General features: G+C 40.8%; 1 protein-coding gene across 14 annotated transcripts in view; it reads right to left on the reverse strand.

The window, feature by feature from the left end:
• LOC138744075 (adhesion G protein-coupled receptor A1) overlaps window positions 1-21,016 on the reverse strand; it is a 558,919-nt gene that overhangs the window by 458,176 nt on the left and 79,727 nt on the right. For 13 of the 14 annotated variants that reach the window (XM_069899580.1, XM_069899579.1, XM_069899578.1 and 10 more), the window contains one exon: window positions 996-1,067. The exons of the other annotated variant lie outside the window; for it this stretch is intronic. In XM_069899580.1, coding sequence (XP_069755681.1) covers window positions 996-1,067 — 72 coding nt within the window. The remainder of the gene's footprint in view (window positions 1-995; window positions 1,068-21,016) is intronic. 14 annotated transcript variants of the gene reach the window in all.

The following is a 21,016-nucleotide window of genomic DNA, read 5'->3' on the forward strand; positions in this document are numbered from 1 at the left end:
AGATGCTGAAAAGACCAGCTGAGCTCTGCCAGCATTTTGTGTTTACTACAATCATACCTAATGTGTTTCACTCTGAATCCATGGATTCCATGTCTCATGACTTTCTAAACAAGTCTACCATGAGGGACCTTATCAAATACCTTACTAAAATCCATGTACACATCTACCACTCTGCCTTCATCAATTTCTTTTGTTACTTCCTCAAAAAACTCAATTAGGCTCCTGAGGAATGACCTACCCCTCACAAAGCCATGCTGACTATCCCTGAAAAAACTATATTTCAGTAATTGCTCATAAATTCTGCCCCTAAGAATCCTCTCCAATAGTTTGTCCATAGTTTAATAGTTTACGATGGTTTGTTTCGGCCACACAGCTGCAGACAATTTAAGGCATCTGATCATCTCTACTCAATGTTCAGGCATGGATTTCTGACAAGCATGTATGTGAAACATGACGTGGACAATGAATTTTTTCTCCCAATGCTTTCCATCAATTTATTTTCATGTATTTTCACAGCTACCCCACGTCAGGAAGTTAAAAGCACCTGGAATTTGGAAAAAAATAGATTTTGTGCCACTTCTAATTACACTAATTATAATTTACATTTGATTTTTCACTGGAATTGATTCATGTAATGCTTGGAGGAGTGAAACTATACAATCCAGCTTTATGTTAACAAGGTTCTCCTAAATTGGCATTAAGAACAAACATTGGTCCACAAAGAGTTAAAATAGCAATAGAATTTCATTTAATGAACAAAAGTACCCCATGAATTAGTTTATTTTACTTAAAATTATCCGTGATTTCCTGCCTATTTTTCTTGAAGACTTGACTCACCAATAAACTCCACTCTATTCATGGGCCAGTTGCCAACCATGCTCACACTCAAAGAAAGTTTGCATTTTAAAAATGTCTCAGATTTGCTTGCCGATCAGTCATTCGGCTCTAAAATAATTGCATGCATTAAAAATAAGACACTGTGATCAGTTACTCACAATCTCTCCAGAGAGCGCAAACCAAAGAAAGACCCATTTTTTAACAGTGAGATCTTGTTATTACTCAGTATCCTGCAAAATATGAAAGGAAAATATAGTTTGCATACTTTTGGAAAATCAATAATGAGGTGGTGCAGTACAAATATGTTTTAAGTCAACACAAAATTACCAAATTGAACTTTTATTAAACTACAACAGATTTTGGATCTGACATCAACAATACACATTCAATGTCCTGGTGACCCTCATAGGAAGCAAAAGCTCACATAGTTATATCTTAGGAACCATTTTTTTAAAAAACTATTATTGTTAAAAATCATTTTAAAATCATTATTTTTAAGCATCCTATGTAATTTTAAAAATGTCACCACAATATGGACCTGATAGAGGAACTCGGCGGGTCAGGCAGCATCCTCGGTGAAGAAATGGTCAGTCAACATTTCATCTAGCACCCTTTATTGAGCCTGCTGGGATTTTCCATGCAGTGATCAGCTGATTTCAAGCTTCTGTATATGCACGCAATAACGCAGCACCAAATTTCCAGAGAGCTGATTGACTTTGTTTTTCTGACCATGATATCAATGGATTTTTCATGGAATCACTAGGAAAAGTGCCAAATTCCAGCAATTGCTTGTTGACACTGCACCAGGTGGAACAACAATATTTCCAATGATTTCAATCGAGAGGGATAGTAGTGAAGAAGGAAGGTTCACTGTTATTTCCAACATGAGATTTAATAAATGTTTTAATTGTTTTCAAACTTCAAATTTAATTCCAGAGTACATACATGATATCACATACAACCGAGTTTCTCTTTCCTGCAGGTCATGCAGTATTTCTTCTTATAGCAGTGTTAACTGTACTCAAGAAAAAGATATGTATACAATAGAAAGAAATGTAAACTGATTGTGTAAATAAATACAGGAAATATAAATATTCAGTAATAAGTAATGTACAAAGTAAGTCCTTAAGAAAGTTTCTGATTGACAGAAAGAATCTGATGGTGGAGGGGTAACAATTGGTGCTGAACCTTGTGGTATGAGTCTTGTGATCTACTCCTTTTTCCTGATGGCAGTGGCAAGAAAAGAGCATTTCTTGGGTGGTGTGGATCTTTGATGATTGCTGCAGCTCTCTGATGGCAGAGTTCCACCTGGATTTTCTTGTTAGTGGGGAGAGTTTTGCTCTGATGTACTGGGCTTTTTACTCAGTGGTACTAGGCAGTGATGCAACTGGTAAGCACACTTCCAACTCCACTTAAATTCTGGACCAATGAATGAAAAAAATTCAAAACAGAGTCATTGTCGTCATGGACGAGAATACCTTCACAACAGCATTTATATTTAATTGATAGCAAAGCATTATACATCCTCTCCTTCCATCTTTGTTGCTGTATGATTGTAGTACAGTCAGCATCACTTAATATCCAGGATATGTTCTGAGAAATAGGACGTTATGCAATTTGGATGTTGTGCAAACACCATGTTATCCAGTTACATCCGCTACATACCATTCTCTGACCGGAGATGGATGTAACTGGATAATTGCTTTACCTCAATTAAATCATTAACTCATACTGATTTCAATTTTCAACATAAATTATACACACCATAAATACAGAAATAGGCAATGGATAATCTATTATAACCTTATGGGACCACGGACATATATGTGATCTGATGCTACCTGAACATGCAACGCATGACTATACATGCTATCTATATGTAATAACTCACTAAGCATTTCTATAGTACTTCCAAAACCCATAAGCCTTTACTTTCAGAAGCAATACTGTGCTAAATAACCATATAAAAGCACCACTACCCTGAGAATTGAAAGTAGAAATATATCACTGTTTCTTCATCTTCATCAATTTTAGGAGAAACATTAGAGGATGCTTCTTCACTCAGAGAGTGGTGGTTGAATGGAATCATCTTCTGGAGGAGTTGAGGCCGAGTCAATTCTTTCATTTAAGAGGAGGCTGGATATATACATGGATAGGAGGGGGTTGGAGGGTTATGGGCAGAGAATAGGTGGGGGAAGCTAGCGGAGTTGTTTGAGTGAACCGGCGTGGACTTGTAGGGCTGAGATGGCCTGTTTCCATGCCATAAACTGTTATATATTATATGGTTATCATTGGATCATATTCCTAGAACTTCCAACCAAACAGCACTGGGAATACTTAAAGCACACAGACTCCAGCAGTACCAAGTAACTTTCCATTACTTTTGCAAAGGCATTTGGAGAAGATAATGCCCGACTTGTCAAAGATACTTGCATATCACGAATGAAAACAATTTAAACCAAAGGGTAGTTCAGTAAACAAGCAGGTGCAAATGCTGGAAAACTGGTGCAACACATAAAATGCAGGAGGAAGTCAATGGGTCAGGCAGCATCCATGGAAGGCATGAGATAGTCAATGTTTGGGGCCAAAACCCTTCATGAGGAACAGCAAAAAATGGGCAGAAGCCTGAATAAAATTGTGTAGGGTGGGGAGAAGCACAGGATGGGAGGTAATAGGTTAATACAGATGAGAGAGGTAGCAATGGAAAAAAATGGCTATGAGATGATGGGTAAGTGGTTGCAGACTGAGGAAGATGCATTCTGACAGGAGGAAGGAAGGGAAGGGGTGGAGAGCTAGAGGAAGGTGTGGATAACAGACAGATAGAGAGGGCCCAGAAAGGGAAGGAAAAGGAGCAGTAGGAATGGACTGAAGAGATAAGGGAAAAGGGGCAGGATTAGTTGAGAAAACAAGGTTCCAGAAATTGGAGAAGTTGCTGTTACTGCCGTCCAGTTGGAGATTGCCAATTTGGAATACAAGGTGTTATTCCTCCAATTTGCAGGTGGCCTCAACCTGGCAGTTCAGTCAGCTATAGATGACATGTCCTAAAAGGAATGAGTAGAGGAATTAAAGTGGCTGGCCACTGAAAAATCTTGAAGAGGTCATATATTCTATCTGGTGCTCCCAATGTGGCCTTCTCTACATCAGCAAGACCAGATGCAGATTGGAGGAAATTGCTTTGTTGGACATCTTTGCTCCATTCACCACAACATGCAGGATCTCCCAGTGGCCTGCCATTTTAATTACCCATTGCAAACATTTTATCATAGTTTTTGCTCTCTATTAACACCATAAGGATTCCTTTGGTCAAAATAAAAAAAAGTTTCACTCATTTCCTGCAAGTGATGATATCCAGGAACTTATTAGCTTGGTGGAGGAAGTTTGACATAATAAAAGATCATGGAGCCAATGAATATTCCAAATTCAACCAAAGCTTTAACTGTGCAGGAAAATAGTGAAGAAACACAAAAGCTGCAGATTCTGGAATCTAATGGAAAATAATGGTTCACTTGTTTCAACCTTTGAACCTCCACAGATTATTCTGATAACATTGTCAAGATATTCCACTGATCATTGTATTTGAACTAGATAGTATTTTGCTTAATTTACAAAAAATTTATTGATCCAGCTCAGGTCAAAGGCCCTCAGAACTGTTGCCATATAACTGTACAGTAAAAGCAGTCTGCCTGCTTGAAAGATTGGTCATGATTAATATAGTTCCAGTTGTAATAATGCTCCAACAATCTACTGTCTGCCTTGCATGCGTTGGAGAGCTGTCAACTATTTCAACCAATCTGACAGATGTGCCCAGCTTCCTCCCTTTTTTTTCTGGACCTACAGCATCTTGGTGAAATATAACCTTTTGGATACCAGTTACTTTGGGACGGCCCATCCACTTCAACCTAGCCAATTGCCTGCCATTGGGTGTTCAGCAGCATGAGTTATTGCATTAAGTTCTACTCAGTTTACAAATTTACATTTTCAGAAAGGGTAACGAATGCTCCTAGTATATGAAGACACAAATGCAGCCCATTAACCCAGTGGTGTAGCTAACTCTCATCTGCTTCCTGGTCTTGGAAAGTGTTACAGCAACACTTGGAGGTTTTCTTCCTTCTGTGGTTGAGGCTATTCTGAATCCTACTGTTATGAGGTAGATATTATATATAAATATGTCTTTAAAAGAGATAGATTATGGGGGGGGGCGAGGTTTCGTGTGTAGGTAGTAACACTTCACAAAAGACATTTCATTTAAAATGCAAGAGCTTTGCTGAAAGAGAGTGACTTTACAGAAACTTCGAAGAATGCCCATGAAGACTTCACAAATAGGTATTAATTGAACTGATATTGTGATGTAAATGGAGCATTCTCTTTAAAGTGACAGATACTGATTCCGGTACCAGCAATCTGTCTGGTGGCAGTTTGCTGTTCTAAGAGGGGTCATGTGGTTTTGCAAGCAGAGAGAGAGAAGAATTCAGTTCTTCAGTTTTTTTTTGGAGGCTGCAACATGGCTTGCTGGAAGGCTTGTTGAAAATCCCATTTTGAAGACGGGTTGGATGTTCTGAGTTCAGCCTGTTGAAAAACCCTTGGGGGTGCGAGATAGCATTCCAGGGTATACGATACAACATTTCAGTTTTTTTTAAATAAATCCATACTCCTTCAATTTGGATAATATGTCAGATGATGAAGAGCTGAAGGAAGATCTCATTGAACTACGCACAAATCGTGTTCTTGAAATGAAGTTTGAAAGCAAAACTTTGGAACAATATTGGTGTTCGGCAATGGACGTGTTTCCAAGACTTTGTGAAAAAGCACTAACTGTGCTCATCCCATTCATGACGAAATACTTATGCGAGTCTGGATTTAGTGCCCTTTTGTCAATCAAGACAAAATCTAGAAATCGCTTGGGTGGACAAGCAGACATGCAGATTGCTATCAGCAAGTGTCATGTTTTGAAAAACTCTTAAGCAATAAACAGGAACAGAAGTGTCATTAAATTTAAATTGGCTTATGAACATTTGAACATTAGTTCTTTAATTTTTTTTAAAGAAATTTTATGCATGGATGAAAATTTAATTTTTTTTATAGGGTTTATGCAACTTTTTATTTGTTGTAATTTTTTTTTCTTTTCCATATGTTTAGTTTTTGTTTATATATTATTAAAAATTGATTATACAAATTTGTTTTGGTCACCTTCACCTTTATTCTTCAATAAATTATTTCTTTAAGGGGTGCGAGAACATATTAAAAATCTTTAGGGGTGTGGGGCATAAAAAAGGTTGGGAACCACTGGTCTGGTGTAAGAGCATGTATAAATCAACTAATTCAAAGAAACCATTAAGACTGAGATCAGTAATGATAAATGCATTTAAGTCCAAAACATATTTTATTAGAGTGAAGTCAATCAAAATGAATCAATATTTTCAAAGATTCTACTGCCTTTGGGCTTACTTGTGTCAACCATCACTCCAGGCACAATGTTGATCAGCAAATCTGATTCTTTACTTCTTTATTTACTTTTATAGCCTCCTCTTAAATATTCCCCTGCCAGTCATCTCCACAGAGTACCGAGTTCCATTTTAAGTATTGAAATTTCTTCCTAGATTGGTTTGTGAACTTCATCAATCTGCAGCCATGAGTTTTAATTGGCCTCACAATCATAAACATCTTCATGCCTACTCTTCTGTAATTTGAAAGAAAATTGGTGGATGCTAGGATAGGGACATGGGTTTCATAAAAATGGAAGATTATGGGTGTGAGGGCAGGAAAAATTAGATTGTTGGCGAGATTTATATTGGTTGGCACAACATTGTGGGCTTGCACTGTGCTATTATGGAAATTATGATGGTTTAGCATCAATCTCACCACATAATGTTTATCACACTCCCTTCTCAACTTGTCAGGGATCCAGTTCTCTTTCTATTCAGTAGGGCCTTCTAACAAATTACAGCTCTGGTTCCCAAGCTTGTCTTCAACTCACTAGGTTCTATTTATTGTGCTCTCTTTAAACTGACCAGGATACCATTTCCATCACTCCTTTTAAACTAACTGGGTTAACTAATAATTAAAGCAGTAGTGATGTTGGTTCAAGTCAGGTGCTGTCTGTAAGGAGTTCATATGTTCTTCTCGTGTCTACATAGGTTTCCTCTGGACATTTTGGTTTCCTCCCACTCTTCAAAGTATACTGAGTTTGTAGGTTAATTGGTGAATTTGGGCAGCATGGGCTCGTGGGACAGAAGGGTCTGTAACCCTTTAGTCTGATATCGCCTCAAACCGTGCATCTTGGCGCCTCACAGTTCAGCGGGCAGCAACCTCCTTTGAAGAAGACCGCAGAGCCCACCTCACTGACAAAAGACAAAGGAGGAAAAACCCAACACCCAACCCCAACCAACCAATTTTCCCCTGCAACCGCTGCAACCGTGTCTGCCTGTCCCGCATCGGATTTGTCAGCCACAATCGAGCCTGCAGCTAACGTGGACTTTTACCCCCTCCATAAATCTTCGTCCGCGAAGCCAAGCCAAAGAAGAAAACTATTTAATACCAAAAAGTTAAAAATGTGTTGAGTATTAATACGAATGGTATCTAATAGTCCAGAAAATTAATTAATCTACACCACAGAAGCCCAGAATGTGCTAGATTATCTGTTTTACTGTAGAATGATGAGTCAGATCCTTATTTCTCAGTGTTTACTTCTATAAAAGAACATTTTTCATAAAATATATTTAAGAAATAAAAATATGCAAGAGCCAGCACTATTTGTTTGAATTTTTTTAAATCATGGACTTAAAGGCCTAAATATTTTCTTCCAAATCACAGTAAAGACGCAGACTGGGGAATCACATATCCAAAAGTACAATTATCGCATGTGTTCTCTCCCAATGTACAGTATTGCAAATAATGTTGTGGTAAAACTGGAAAATGAGTTTGTGAGGAATGCCTTTAAATTGGACATATTTAAGGAATTAATAGTCTTTCAAGTATGAAACCAGCGAAAGACAAAGATGCTAGCCAAAGAAATCTCTGAAGTATTTCATTTACAGAGTGCAAAACTTATTTAGAGCACCTCAAGTAAAACAGTTGCCAAAATAATAATTCTTTTGGTTTTACTCTCTTCAAAAAAGACATTTAATTTTGGAAATAGAGACATATAAAGATTATCTAAAAGCTATTAATGAGGCATTAATACCCAATAGTTATTTTATTGGTGAATTCAATATTCTGTCTGCTTGATTTTCGGAAAAGGGTAAAGGATAAAGGACCTGAATATAAAGAAATTGATTTAAAAAAATACAGTTAAATGAAAGAATCTTATCCCATAAAGTCAGCATGATGGAAGCGACAAAGCCCAGAAATATGTGAAGGTGCTTTATAGATTTTTTTTTAAAAAAGCAATCACTATTTTGTATTAAGTATGAATTAGAAAATTATAGAAGTAATAAGATTAATTCTAGTCTTGAGAAGAGGGCGGGGAGGGAAACTTTAGTTATCATAATACTGGGCTGAATCAATGAAAGTAGCTTGTAGAATGTGTTCATGGAACATATTCAAGATTTTTTTTAAACAGTGTGGCTATTGGCCACTGCGAGTAGAAGAAACACCAACTTGCATAGAGTTCCAAAACAAATGATTTACTGATTCAAACTCTCGCACTTTAAAGATCCATGCTGGTCCCAGCAGTCTCAGCACTCATGAGGGGAAGAAGTGACGTAAACTTCCTGTCCTGAGCTCCTGAGTTAGTCTCTGACTGCAGACTCAACTGCAACTGCTGGCGTCAGTTCACCTGCAGCGTGGATGAACCACTACATGACCCTCCACCCCCCCACAGGAACCAGCGATAGGAGGCGCTGAAACCATACCCCATACACTGTCTGATTTACGTGGCCGCCCTTGCCTCTTGACTGGTGGAGCCATGTCTGGGTGCTCAATGTCCAGGTGTGGTGGCTTGAGGCAGTCTATGGTAAATGTCTCCTCCCGGCCACCCATATCCAAAACATAAGTTTCCCCATTATGACATACCACTTTGAAGGGACCTTCATACGGCTGCTGCAAGGGTAGTCTGTGTGCTCTTTGGCAGATCTTTGGGTACGAAGAAGGGCCTTGCCCCATGGTGGGACATTGGCACGGGAGCCAGTGTTCCAAGTCTCGTCAGAACCTCTGCTGGTGTGTCCTCTTGGCTACAGGATGCAGGCACGAATTCACCAGGTACTATAAGCGGTGCACCGTAAATTAGGTTGGAGGATGATACTGCCAGGTCTTCCTTGTGGGCTAAGTGGATGCCTAGTAGCACCCAGGGGAGTTTGTCTACTCAGTTGGGCCCTTGGAGGCATGCCATAAGGGCCGTCTTCAGGTGCCTGTGGAAACATTCCACCAAGCCATTCGATTGAGGGTGGTATGCAGTCATCTGGAGGAGCTGGATTCCTAGTAGCTGCACTACCGCTGACCATAGAGTTGAGGTGAACTGTGCCCCTCTGTCCAAGATGACGTAGGCAGGGAGCCAAAACCTCACCACCCAGATTGTTATCAGCAACCTGGTACAAGCCTCTACCGTCATGTCAGTGATTGGGATGGTTTCCAACCTTCTTGTGAACCTGTCCACAATTGTAAATAGGTACCTTGCTCCTCTCGGGCTAACGATGTCCATATGCACATCCTCTTATGTGATGGCTGCAAAAGGTTGCAGTGGTGCTTTTATGTGCCTAAGGAGCGTGAAGGTCTAGCAGTGTGTGCACGTCTTGGCCCAGTGGCCAACCTGCTTGGGTAGGCCATGCCATAAGAAATGATCTGCAATTAGCTGGGTGGTCATCCAGATGGAAGGGTGGGCTAACGGGTAAAATGTCGAAGATCCAGTGCCTCCAAAAGGTTGGTACGATAGGCTGAAGTTGTCCAGTGGAAGTGTCACACAGGAGTTTGATACCTCTAGGGCCAAATTGGTACACTCTCGAGGCAGAGTCTAGTGACTGCAATTCGGTATGCTGATAGTTCATTGTCCCCCATTGTGCCTCTGCTAACACCACATAACCCACTCCCAGACTTAAAGCATGCACCGACTGGATGAATGTCTAGGACAGCATGTCAGCCACCATATTGCTCTTCCCCAAGACATGCTTGATCATGGTGGGTGAATTTTGATATGAATGGCACGTTTCACTGCTGGCAGACAGACCACAGGTCGGACAACTTGGCAGGCATGAACGTGAGGAGCTTGTGATCGGTGAGATCGTGAATTCCCTCCCTTCCAGGAAATACCTGAAGTGTCAAATGGCTAGATATAGGGCCAGCAGCTCTCTGTAGAACATGCTGTAATTCATCTCTGGGGGCCGCAGGTGTCGGCTGAAGAAGGTGAGCGACTTCCATTGGCCTTCAATTACCTGTTCAAGTATGCCACTGGTGAGGGCCATGGGGATATCTACCTGGGGATGGACCAGGAGCCTGGTGTTTGCTATAACCTACTTGGCCTGGTTGAATGCCACTGTCGCTTCTTCTATCTAAGCTACCTCTGATTTTGCCAGGACATCAAGCCAAACAGGGAGCTCATGATCTGGCCACTGAAGGGATGCACCGGTGTGAAAAGTTAACCATCCCACCCTTGCCTGTATGGGGCCTGGTGAATTTGCAAATGGTCTCCACTATCCCTGCCAGGGGAATAGCTCAGTGATGGTCAATCCCCAAGAAGTCAATGATGGTTTGGCCAAACTGGCACTTGGCAAGGTTGATACCAGGCCATAGACACTGAAGCAGCAGCAGAAGAGGCACAGTGAGCTAGGTGTTTCTGGTGGGATGATGAACAGAAAGTCCAGGTCCCGACCTGCTGCATCCATGAGGCATTGGAGGGTCTGGGTTGCTTTCTTGAGGCCAAACGGCATTTTCAAGAATTTTAAAAGGCCACACGAGGATTATGATGGTTGTATTTGGGATATCATCTAGGTGGACAGGATCTTGATCATACCCTTGCACCAGCCGTATCATTAAAAAGATATGTGCCCCATGCAGGTTGGCCGTGAAATCCAAGATGTGGGAGAATGAGTACCTATCAGAGATGGTCACTTCGTTCAGCCTCCTGTAGTCCCTGCATGGCCTCCATCCTCCTGTGGACATATGGAATGGAGACGCCCAGACTGTCTGAATGCAAAACAATGCCCATATCTTCCATCTTGTTAAACTCCTCCCTCGCTAGTCGGAGCTATCTGGTGGTAACCTAAATGCTTGAGTGTGCATCATGCATGTTTGGGGGCTGTCATAGAAAACAGTGGCATGATGATGGATGTGAACTCCGACAAGAACCTGATGATTTTGTTGTCCAAACATGCGACTGAGTCCAGGTGTTGAACCTGCAATTTGGCCTTGCCAAGAGCAAAGGTTTGAAATGTCCTTGCGTCAACTAGCCCTCGTCCCTTCAGGTCCACCAGCAAACAGTGTGCATGGAGGAAGTCTTCACCCAACAATGGTTGTAACACCACAACCATGTGAATCGGCTGGAACCGAATTACAAGGAGTAATGCGTGTGCCGTAGGTGCGGTTGGTGCTGCCATGAGTTCCAGTCCAGCCCTTCTAGCCCTGGTATCTTGGCTCGAAGGGTGGGGGGTTGAGGGGAGGATGCTGATTTCTGCTCCTGTGTCTACTAGGAACCTGCGTCCGAAGTGTCTGTCCCAGACATAAGGAGGCTATCTCGCTGGCCAGCTGTCGTAGTTATCAGTGATAGCTGGCCCTGTCATTTCCATGGAACAAGCATGGTGGACAGCATCAACGGGCCCCGGATCCCTACCTCTGATAGTAGAAACACCAAAACTCAGGGCTGTTGTCACCTCTTGGTGTGGGGTTTGCTGACTTCACTGCTGGGTGGCTGGGCCTTTGGTTGTGTTGCAGCACTAATTCTGAAGCTTATGCCGCTGTCTCTTTTTGTGCACCATAGAACATCCGCATGCGTGGTCACCTTCTGCAAATTGGAGAAATCCTCATTTGCTAGTAGAAAGCAGATGTCCTCCAGCATCTGCTCCAAAAATATTTGTTGAAAGAGTAGACACAGCTTATGGTCGTCTGCCAGTGCCAGCATGTCAATCATTAAAGATTGTGCTATTTGGGATTGTACTCGCTGGAGTTTAGAAGATTGAGAGGGGATCTCATAGAGTCCTATAAAATTCTGGCAGGACTGGACAGAATGAATGCGGAAGGGATGTTTCCAATGGTGGGGGAGTCCAGAACCCGGGGCCATGGTTTGAGGATAATAGGCCCAGAGGATGGTGAATCTGTGGAATTCATTGCCACAGAGGGCAGTAGAGGCAGGTTCATTAAATATATTTAAGAGGGAATTAGATCTATTTCTTCAGTATAAGGGAATTAGGGGTTACGGTGAGAAGGCAGGGACAGGGTACTGAACTTTAAGATCAGCCATGATCTCATTGAATGGCGGAGCAGGCTCGAAGGGCCGAATGACCTACTCCTGCTCCTATCTTATATGTTTCTATGTTTCTAAGTTTTTATTAGAGCCGACAGTGCATGGTCACCTAGGCCGTCCATACACAGCAATTGCGTGGCCCGTTTGTGACATGAGAGGTCAAAAGTGACGACCATCAAGGATTTGAGTGCCTAATACCAGATGGCCTTTGGGGGTTGCTGAAGAAAGTCCATTATTTGGCCTGCCGTCTCTTGATCAAGCACTACGACCACGTAGTAGTACTTGGTCTCATCGGAAACTGCTAGGGAGTCTTAATTAGAGTGACCCACGGTCACCAAGACTCACAAGATTGCCTTGAGATTTGAAGTCACAAACTTGTGTAAATACTATAAATAGTTTACACCATTTTGTGTAAATCGTCTATGTCTTGAGAGTCGAAGTAAAGTGCACAGTGTTAAGGGAAACCTCTGTGTATGTTGTTTCATTACTCTGGGTAACCAAGAGTGGGAGTTTGGTTCCTCATTTAATATTTCTGGCCACGGTTACAACATAGTTTGGCGACAAGGACCTTGGATAATTGAATTTAAAAACAATGTCAGTAACAATGGAACAGCTCAAGGCCATACTAAAACAGCAACAAGAGAGCTTTGAGTTCATACAACCAAAATTAATGAACCAGCTGGCAGCAAAAATGTCCATGGGAGCTTTAATCGTTGAGGAAGGTGAGCCTGCACTTAAAACAAATTCTACAGACACATTAATGAACTCTATCACTGAGTTTAATTGGGACTCGGAGTCTTGCACTTTTGAAACTTGGTATAGAAAGTATGAAGACTTGTTTTTTCAGTAGACTTTTCCAAGTTCAGTAAGACGTGGAAGATTAGGCTGTTGTTGAGGAAGTTAGGCACTCAAGAACACAAGCGTTACATAAACTTCATTCTGCCAAAACTTCCCCAGGAGCTCAGTTTCAGGTAAATACTTGAGGTAATGGCAGAAATATTCGGTGAACAAATATCACTGTTCAACATTCGGGTATCAGTGTTAAAAATGACCAAGAGAGATGCTGAAGATTTCATGGTATACACGAGTAGGGTAAATCGACAGTACGAGCATTTTAAACTCTCTACACTGACTGAAGACCAGTTCAAGTGTCTAGTCTTTGTAGCAGGAATGCGGTTGCACAAAAATGTAGTCCTCAGAACACAGTTGCTGGAAAAGATTGAACAGGAATCTGACATGACCATTCGAAAATAAATTGCCGAATGCCAACGCTTAATTAATTTGAAACATGACAGCAAAATGGTGGAAGCGGCGCAGAAGGGAATGGATCATGTACAGTTAAGTCAGCAGACCCCACTAGACCAAATAAAAGTGTGACCCACCCAACCAAACTGCCCAGCGCCTGTTGAAACTGCAATGAGTGGCACTACACTCGTGACTGCCCGTACAGACGGCAGTGTTGCAGTAAATGCAAGCATCGAGGACGTAAACCAGAATGCTGCAGAGGGAAAACACCCATTAAGTTAGCTTCACACACAAAAGTGAAACCAATTAAAACAACTTTTAAGGTGGCAACCACCAAATGCAGGAAATACGCGAAGGTGCACATTAACGTCATTCCAGTGAGGCTGCAAATTGATACTGGGTCTGATATAACCTTAATATCAAAGAAAATGTGGAAACAGATTGGTCAGCCAGAGGTGACTCCAACCAAAAACATGGCACGGAACACTTCTGGGGCGGGGGGGGGGGGGGGGAATCCTGGAGTTGTTAGGTTCAGTTGACTATTTCATCAGCTTAAACGGCGCAGAAGGGAATGGATCATGTTATTTGATTAAATGTCCTAACCTCGATCTCATGGGCCTCGACTGGATCGAAAGGTTGAACCTTCTTGACCGTCCACTAAATGATATTTATCAAAAGTTGGAAGTGGCACATTCCCCAACAGCAGCAAATAAAGAGTTGCTGATACAGTTGAAGCAACGCCAGGCACAGGTATTTTCTGAAGGCCTCGGACAGTGCACAAAAACAAAGGCAAAATTCTGTCTTCTGTCAAATGTGAAACCGACTTTCAAGACAAAACGACCTGTCCCATACGCAGCACTTCAAGAAGTGGAGCATGAATTGGAACGGCTGCAACATGAAGGAGTGATTGAACTGGTCAACTACTCATCATGGGCTGCATCTATTATGGTGGTGAAGAAATCTAATGGATCCATAAGTCTGGGTGCTGATTTTTCAACTGGTTTGAATGCAGCATTGAACACCCATCAATACCCTACCATTGCCTGATGACCTTATTGTGAAACTGAATGGGGGCAAATGCTTTGTGAAGATCGACTTAGCAGAGGCATATCTACAGGTGGAGGTTGATGTCCAATCCAGAGAATTGCTGACCGTTAACATGGATTGAGGACTGTTTAGATACACACGTCTACCATTCGGAATGAAGACTGCTCCAGCTTTCTTTCAACAGATTATAGAGTCAATGCTAAATGGTGCTCCGGGAGTTGCAGTGTACCTAGATGATATCCTGGCCATGGGAGCACATGCTCGTGAATTGTTTGATCATCTTGATTGCATTTTGAACCACATCAGAGACTATGGGTTTCGAGTGCGTCCATAAAAATGCGTATTTTTCATGAAATCAGTGAAATATCTGGGTTTTATCATTGTCGAAGATGGACGACGGCCAGATCCACAAAACACTGATGCTATTAGGCGCGTGCCTACACCCATAGATGTGATCACACACGTTCACTTTTGGGTCTATGAGTCATTATTAGTTCATTCCTGCCAGAGATGCATAAACTCCGTGATCCACTCAACCAGCTTCTTACACAGGGCAGCAAATGGAATTGAACTTCAAAACGTCAAGAGTCATTTAATCGAGTTAAGACAATGTTAAAATCAAACCTTCTTTTGACATACTACAATCCAAACTTGGAGATTGTTGTACCTTCAAATGCATCACAATCTGGGGTGGGTGCAGTCATTTCACATATATTCCCAGAGGGGAAGCAAAAAGCCATAGCACATGCAGCCCGCTTGCTAACCGCTGCAGAGCATAACTATGGACAATTTGAAAAGGAGGCTCTAGCAATTTCTTGCGGTGAAGAAATTCCATAAAATGCTCTATGGACAGCAATTCGCTCTTCTGACAGATCACAAGCCGCTATAAGCAGTATTTGGTTCAAAGAAAGGAATTCCAATTTACACAGCAAACTGACTGCAAAGATGGGCAACCATGTTTCTTGGATATAATTTCAAAATTAAATACCTGCCGACTACAAGTATCGGACAAGCTGATGTATTGTCACGAATCATTAGTGAACAAGAAACAGAGCCAGAAGATGTTCTTGTTGTGGAATTCTCGGTAGAGGCAGAAGTCAACCAAGTATTTAAAGATGTTATTAACTCACTACCTATTACAGCAGAAAGAGTCAGACAAGCAACGAGCAAAGACGACATTTTTCAAGAGATAATGCGTTACCATCGTATAGGGTAGCCAAAAACTTGTCCAAGAATGGAAATTCAACCATTGTTTTAAAGACGAGGATCATTGACATTCTCTAATGGCTTTCGTTTGCAGAAAGAATTGTGATACCATAAACTCTGCAATCAGTAATCCTAAAGCAGTTTCACAAGGAACATCCTGGAACAAATCACGGAAAAGCCCTTGCACGAAGCTATGTTTATTGGCCTCTGATGGATGACCAGATTGAACAACTAACACGGTCATTTTTCAGATGTGCCTCAGCTGCTAAGTTCCCTGTCAAGACAAATTTGCGTTCCTGGCCACAACCAAACGGACCATGGAATCGTCTCCATGTAGACTATGCGGGACCAATTAATGGGGAGTACTATCTAATCGTAGTGGATGCATACTCCAAATGGCCGGAGATCATCAAGGTAACCAGACCAACTGCATAGACTACAATTATGGAACTCAAATCCATGTTCAATCGTTTTGGTCCTCCTGCAACATTAGTTTCGGACAATGGGATGCAATTCACAGCAGCCGAATTTGATTTATTCTGCAAACAATATGCCATCACTCATATTCGCTCGCCTCCATACCATTCGCAGTCCAATGGTCAGGTAGAATGCTTTGTGGATACATTCAAATGGGCTCTTAACAAAGCCAAGGGAGAGGGTTCAACGGAGGAGATCTTGCAGACATTCTTGTTAAATTACAGGATCGTTCCAAACCCACAAAGTCCTGGTGGCACTTCGCCTGCGGAAAACATCTACAGTAGAAAATTAGAGCACTATTTGACATTATTTTCCCATAAAAGTCAGAACCTGGACGCAGAGATTTTTTATGTAAAGACAGTTTAACCGCCGGCATGGATCAAAACAAAGAACGTTTCAGGATGGACAACATGTGCTGGTGCGAGACTAGAGGGTGAAGTCGGGTGAGTGGCAGCTGGGTAGAATCCTGAGGAAGATCAGGGAGGTTCTCTATCATGGGGAGGTTGGACCGGACAGATGGACTTGACATGCCAACCAGTTGCGACCAACCAAATGTAATCTCGCTGAGACATCTGAGCAACTCAACTTGGATGCTCTGCTGGAAACTTTTGAACTGCAGAAACCAGTGACCAACCAAGAGCAAGCATCAAAGGAAAACCGAGATTTTACCTGCTGCACCACAGGAACCTGGATGAACTTTACAAAGAGTTTGCAAACCAGTAAAGCCCTTCCACGTGGACCCAAGTCTATACTTGTATGAGTAACATCTCAAAGGGGGAGGTGCTAGGGAGTCCTAATCAGTGATCCACAGTCACCAGGCCTCATGAGATTGCCTTCTGACTTGAAGTCACAAGCTTGTGTAAATACTATAAATAGTTTATGCCATTTTGTGTAAATAGTCTATATCTTGAGAGTCGAAGTAAAGAGCACAGTGTTAATGGAAACCTCTGTGTCTGTCATTTCATTACTCTCGGCAAGAGTGGGAGTTCGGTTCCTCTTTTAACATTTCTGGCCACGGTTACAAATGAGACAATGTTGCTGACCCGGAACTGGGCCTCTGTTTGATGAAACAAGGCTGAGTGGTCCAGAAAGTTTGCAGTTTCAGCAAAACTGCATTTTGAAAAGTCGAGTCACTTGCGTTGTCCACGTTGCTAGAGTCATTCATGTCGGGTCCAAATGCCTTTGGATCATTAGGGTCACCAACGTGGCTATCGGCCTCTAAGAGTGGAAGAAACACGCTGAGTTGAGTAGAGTTTCAAATCAACTGATTTACTGATTCAAACTCATGTGCTTAAAATGTCCATGTGGGTCCCAGCACTCATATTGAGCGGAAGTGGCGTCAACTTCCTGTTCATTGTTTTGCCTCACACTGAGAGCTCCCGAGTATGTCTCTGATTGTGAAGTGAATGCGACTGCTGGTGCCGGTTCGCCTGCTACATGGGTGAGCCACCACAGCAGAATAATAAAGAACCATGCAAAAGGATACGTTAGTCCTGGTATTGCACTAATATGACTGGATTAATACTTTCATGGCAAACTGATGTTCTCAGAATAGTATGATTATGATAGAATTTAAGGTTATGTTTGAGAATCATGGTATCAAGTCTCCTACTATCTTCTTAAATTTCAATAATACCATTTCCTGGGGTAAGAATGCCAAGTTATCTGGGAAATTGAATTAAAGGATGGGAGATGAGCTATGATAAATATTTAAGGAAACAATTCATGATTCTTAGCATATAATTCCCTTGAGGAATAGAAATTCTAATGGATAAGTGGTAAAGCTACAACAAATGCAGAAGTTAGAGGGTTAAAGCTAACAATGTTGCCAAAGGGAATAGTGATGTTTTTGAGGGTTTAAAACAAAGAATGGCCAAGCAACCAATAAATAATAAAAAGTAGACTAAAGTCGCAAGTTTACAAAAAATCAAATAGATTATAAGAGTATGATGCAAATACTATGCAAAAAATTTAGTGAAAGTATTTACATATCACTTTATTAGAGAATTGGAGAAATGGTACTGGAAAAGGAAGGCCATGGAATGGGTTGTAGGCATTCACACAAAGGCTAAGATGTAGATTTTAAATGAGAGCTCTCGAAAAAAAAATGGGATACTAAAAATCCCTATTGCCAACAATATGCAATGCTCTTTTACAATCTTCGCTTGTACAATGTTAACAGGAGAAGCACTAACTTCAATCTTTTATTTTTCAGTTGAATATTTCTTCAGTACACGTTCAAAGCTGAGGGCTTTTAATATCTGGTAAGAAGTCTAAAAAGGCTGACATTTATAATGCGAGGGCAATTCAATAATTACTTCACTTAAATAAAAAAATAGCAATCAACTTAACAGTGCTTTGCCATGATAAGACAGTTGTAGAAGATTACACAAACAAATGACCTTCTCTGAATTAGTGACCTGGTTGTCAAAGGTCAGCGAGGTTGGAATCAGGCTGAAGACCTGAAGCAAACTGTGCAAAACCTTCCATTGGGAAAATCTTTTAAAAAAAGTATTGTTCCGAGGAAGAGCATGATGGAAGAGAAAAGTGCTCAATGCATGAATGTATTTATATTAGCTTTAGCCCTTGGAAAGGTCAACACTGAACGACTGAAAGAAGCATTTTGTTCTTGTGACAATCTGGAAACAATATTAAAGAACAGAACTTAAATGCAAAGAAACAATTACAGAGCTTCCTTAAAGTAAAAATCCTAATTGTTTATCGAGCTGTAATATCTGTTAATAACTAGGTACAAACATTTAAATGTTATTTCATTTACTAAATTTAGTTGATTTGAATTGAGATTTTCAGTTATCAGAAGTTATACTTCAGGCTTTAAGCATCCAAAGTTATGAACATTTTTTTTCTTAATTTAATACATTCGCTCAAAACCTATCCACCAATTATCTATTTTCCTTTAAGGAGGCAATTTTAGATTGACTTTCCACATAACACTAAATCAAAAGAAAAATACCAAATGAATTCTAAGAGAGAAATAAAAATTTTAATCAATGATTTGTTGTTTCACTCTATAAAAATCTCAAAATTACTACTCTCATTCCAAAGAGAGGTTCAAATTAATTTCCATTCCTATTGTCATCTGAAGTAAAACCAGAAATGCTCAGCAGATCAGGTTGCATCTGTGGAGGAACAAACACCTAACATCGTTCAAGTTGATTTTACTCAGATTTATAGGAAACAACCATGCTGAACCAAATAAAATTAATGCCTTCTTTCACATTTAAATGTAAAACAAATGAAATATTTATATATATCAGTGTAGCCTTTACAAAAGAGTACTTCATTAATCAAGTACAAAGTTCTCTACACTTCCCATTGAAAATAAAAGCAAATAATTTGAATTTAAATTATATTTCACAGATTTACAAAGTAGCTGCGAAGTACAAAGAATTGGGATTATGCCAAAATAGACTTCTGAGAAAATAAAAGTATAATTTCTAAGTGATAAGTCATTCAAAAAAAATCACACTAGAATGTAACCAAATGTAGAATTTCTTTTTTTTTAAAAATTTCAGATTTTAAAAATGTTATAGATTTTAAATGTGAGAATGGGGATGGTGGAGATAAATTAGATAGTGCTTTCCAATTTCCCCTGTTGAAAGGTATATAGAAACTCCAAAAATATTCAACGTATGGTCAAGAAACAGCAACTCATTACCATCTTTGGTATGTTAGGTTTAGATTTAGATTGTCAGAGTACATACATGACATCTCATACAACCCCACGATTATTTTTCCTGAGAGTCAGGCAGAATTACCACTCATTGGTAGTGCAAAAAATTCTGTACATAATATACACATGTAAACAAATAAATAACTGTAAAACTGATAACAACTATAAACAAACTATGCAATAGAGATTTTTTTTAATCATTAAAGTGCAAAAGTAAGAGTCTTTAAATGAGTCCTTGATTGAGTTTGCTGTTGAAGAGTCTGATGGTGGACGCATAGCTGAACCTGGTGGTGCGAGTCTTGAGGCACCAACATCACTTTCCTGACGGCAGCAGCAAGAACAAAGCATGTGCTGGGTGATGTGGATCCTTGATGATTGCTGATGCTCTCCAATGGCAGCATTCCTGTATGTGCTCTAGATAGAGGGGATGGTTTTGCCTGTAATGTCCTGGGCTGTGTCCACTATATTTTGGAGGAATTTACACTCAGGGATATGGGTGTCCACATACCAAATTGTGATGTAGCGGTCAGCACACTTTCCACCACACATTTGAAGAAATTTGCCTGGGTTTCAGATGTCACACCAATCCTCTGCAAACTCCTGAGGAAGTCGAGGCACTGACGTACATTCTTCACAATATCATTGGTGTGTTAGGTCCAGGAAAGATCCTTTGGGATAGTGACTCCCAAGAACTTATTGCTCACCCTCTCCACCTCTGATCCCCCAAAAATCACTGGATCATATATTGCTGCTCAGTTTTGAAAGGATGATGGTGTTAAATGCTAAACTATAGTCAATAAAGAGCATTCTGATTAATCTATCTTTGCAGTCCAGGTGTTACAGGACTTTCTGTCAAGCCAGTGAGATGGCATCCACCACAGATTTGTTCCTATGATAGGCGAACTGGAATGTATCCATGCCATTGCTCAGATAGGAGCTGATCTGCTTCAACACCAGCCTTTCAAAACACTTCATCGTTGTTGATGTAAGAATTACTGGTCGATAGCCCATAAAGGCAGGTTACTATGCTCTTCTTGGGCACCAGTATGATTGATGCCTGTTCGCCACAGGTGGGGACCATGCCCTACTAGAGTGAGATGATCTGTGAATAAATTTAAAGCCCT

This window comes from Narcine bancroftii, chromosome 10, assembly GCF_036971445.1.
Source record: "Narcine bancroftii isolate sNarBan1 chromosome 10, sNarBan1.hap1, whole genome shotgun sequence".
Classification (NCBI taxonomy): domain Eukaryota; kingdom Metazoa; phylum Chordata; class Chondrichthyes; order Torpediniformes; family Narcinidae; genus Narcine; species Narcine bancroftii.